Source organism: Anneissia japonica, unplaced genomic scaffold (assembly GCF_011630105.1).
Source record: "Anneissia japonica isolate Jap-2015-1 unplaced genomic scaffold, ASM1163010v1 scaffold1863_len523710_cov156, whole genome shotgun sequence".
Lineage (NCBI taxonomy): Eukaryota > Metazoa > Echinodermata > Crinoidea > Comatulida > Comatulidae > Anneissia > Anneissia japonica.
In genome coordinates, this window is record NW_022714601.1 from 133,302 (window position 1) to 136,127 (window position 2,826).

Below are 2,826 nucleotides of genomic sequence, written 5' to 3' on the forward strand. Positions count from 1 at the left end.
ATATATTAGTTGCCAACGGGAATCAAACCTGGGACTTTGCTTACTAGGGGGAACAATTGACTACAAAGGCTTTGTGTTAAACTCAAGATTTTTCTCCAAACCCAAAATTGACATTTTATTATGCCTGCTAATGCTCACAGGGACTAAACTTCTATGAATTAATATAATAGGTACAATCGTTAGCTTTACTCTATTTTCTTTCGGCATTTTCGTACAAATTTTGGGTTCTATGAATATGTTGTTATTTTTTAAAAATCAAAATATATAAAATGTGTTATTTTATTAGGAATGCTGTGCAGTGTGGCTTATCAAATTATTTTCAGCAAATATTATAATAAGTGTTTAACATTGATTTTTGCCACAGTAAGTTGTATATCATTATCGAAAATTTGGGTTGCGTTGCGCGATGCAATTTGAATTACGATGATATCTACGGGGCAATTACATTTTTTCTATATGAGTTACAAATAGCAAAGTACTGTCCTAGATTTGTATAATTGAAGACATACAACGGAAAAAAGAAACAAATTAATAAAAGAGAATACTATATTATAACACAAATATAAACTGTATTTTTTGCGGTTGTAATATATACATTTTAGTAAACAGTTTTTGAGGAAAATATTCGAAAAATTAAAGGCATGTACAATAATTGATTAATTGGAAAGAGGTGAGTTTTGTCACTGAACACATTAGACTAGATGAACCTTATAAGGAAGGCGGTTGCACTTTGTATGTGATAGTTACGATCTAGTGATCAGCAAGATGTATGAGAAATATTTATATTTTGGAAGCATTCATAGCATTGTCGTAGTTGATATACCAATCCCTCCACCAGAACTGCCACCACCACCATAACCACCACGATCACACCCATCATCAACACCACCTCTACCACCTTCACTGCTACCATGAACATCAGCACCACCACCACCATCACCATCAGCACCACTACCACCACTACCATCATTACCACCACCATCACCACTACACCATCATAAACACCACCACCATCATCCCTACTACCATCAGCAACAACATCACTAATACACTATCACCACAACCACGAACAACACCACCACCACCACCATCATCGGCAAAAGAGCATTCGCCTATGCTGCTTCATCGCTGTGGAACGAATTGCCACTCTCTATCAGTCTCCCTCTATTGATTTATTTAAGTTAAAACTGAAACCCAATCTCTTTAACTCTTATTTAGACAATCCTTCATTCGCATTGTCAACTTTATTATTATCATTATTATTATTATTATTATTATTATTATTATTATTATTATCATCATCATCATCATCATCATTATCTTCACTGTCGTTGTAAGAGACATCGTCGTCATTAAATCCATTGCCATGTCATTATCATTATCATCATCCTCATTATCGCTGTCAATTGCTGTTGTCGTCATCGTTCAAGTTTTACTGCTACTTTTAGGCATAAGAATATTCTTTATTGAAATAAACTGTTTTAAGATGTGTATGATATAGAACGTATAGAACTTGCATATGTACATGTGTATTCTCAATATAAAAAAAAGTGTCATTTGACGCCCTCTGGCGTTCCAGTCTGGTTGGAATACTAATCTAGAGATTCTTAAGCTGTCGATTCATTTAGAAAATCAGAAAAAGAAATAAAAATACCATGAAACTAGTGGTTTATTTGCAAATTGCATTAAGTGCTGCAAGGTATGTTTTAGTCCCAGCAATTAGAAGCGGGTTGAATCCATTAAGCATGTGATCGAACGTTCATCGCCAGTCAAACTGTACCATTAAAAAATAAAAAAGGAGCAGTTAAAATACACAGTTGAACCATAGTAGAACAAACATGAGATTCTAATGTTGTCGTGCCACTGCGCATTAATAATATTAATATTATTATTATTATTATTATTAATAATAATAATAATAATAATAATAATAATAATAATAATAATAATAATAATAATAATAATAATAATAATAATAGTGGTAAGATGATGATGATGATGAATACTGTACAGTAATAATAATTCTAAAATAATATAAAAAAAATTATGTAAAACAATAATAAAAATATACGGCCTTACAGAATGCATAGAGCATTGCAATTATACTGTCCTTACATTATAATTATGAATTTTGATTTTTATTGTGAATTAGTTACTTCATTTAACCTCCATATGCCTAGCCCGTACCGAAATAGAAGGCTTTTAAATCCACCCTTTAGACGTGTTGATGTTACCATATGTGACACAGATAATAAGTTCTGTATCACTGGTGATATCGAAATATTTTTTGACAGTTTAACCATATTTAAGTCAAATATTATTGGGATATTTTAGTTTATATATGTATTTATTATTTTATCTTTTATTTGTATATTTTCCTTTTTTGTGAGTGTTATATCTATATATTATATTTATTTGATGGCTACTTTTAATTGGCAGTTTTATGGAAATTTGAGGTTTTATGGATATAAAATAAAATAAATAGTAGAAAATAGAAGTAAAATATGAACACTGAAATAAGCAACCGACAGAACTACGTTTGATTTAATTACATTAAGATTTTACTGTTTTTATTTAAGTATATAATTTTATCTTTTTGATTTTAGAGAACTCGCTGAAGTTGACGATGGGTTTATTAGTCATGGTTGCTATGACGACGGTGTCACTCTCCGACTTGTTACGGCAGCTTGCGAAGTTGCAGGTGAGAACACTAGTACTAGACTGTCAGAAAGCAAAAGTTATTTTACTATCAATTTTTAAGCTAAAAAAGATTAGCGAGACATATGGACGCAGCGTAGAAACTTATATGTTGAAAGCATTCATGGC

The 2,826-nt window shown here is 31.4% G+C and overlaps 1 protein-coding gene across 1 annotated transcript in view; it reads left to right on the forward strand.

Annotated features, from left to right (window-relative positions):
- Window positions 1-2,826, forward strand: part of LOC117109038 (guanylate cyclase soluble subunit beta-2-like) — a 54,450-nt gene that overhangs the window by 28,817 nt on the left and 22,807 nt on the right. Inside the window, exon 3 of the mRNA XM_033251264.1 lies at window positions 2,607-2,701. Within this exon, the coding sequence (XP_033107155.1) occupies window positions 2,607-2,701 (95 nt within the window). The remainder of the gene's footprint in view (window positions 1-2,606; window positions 2,702-2,826) is intronic.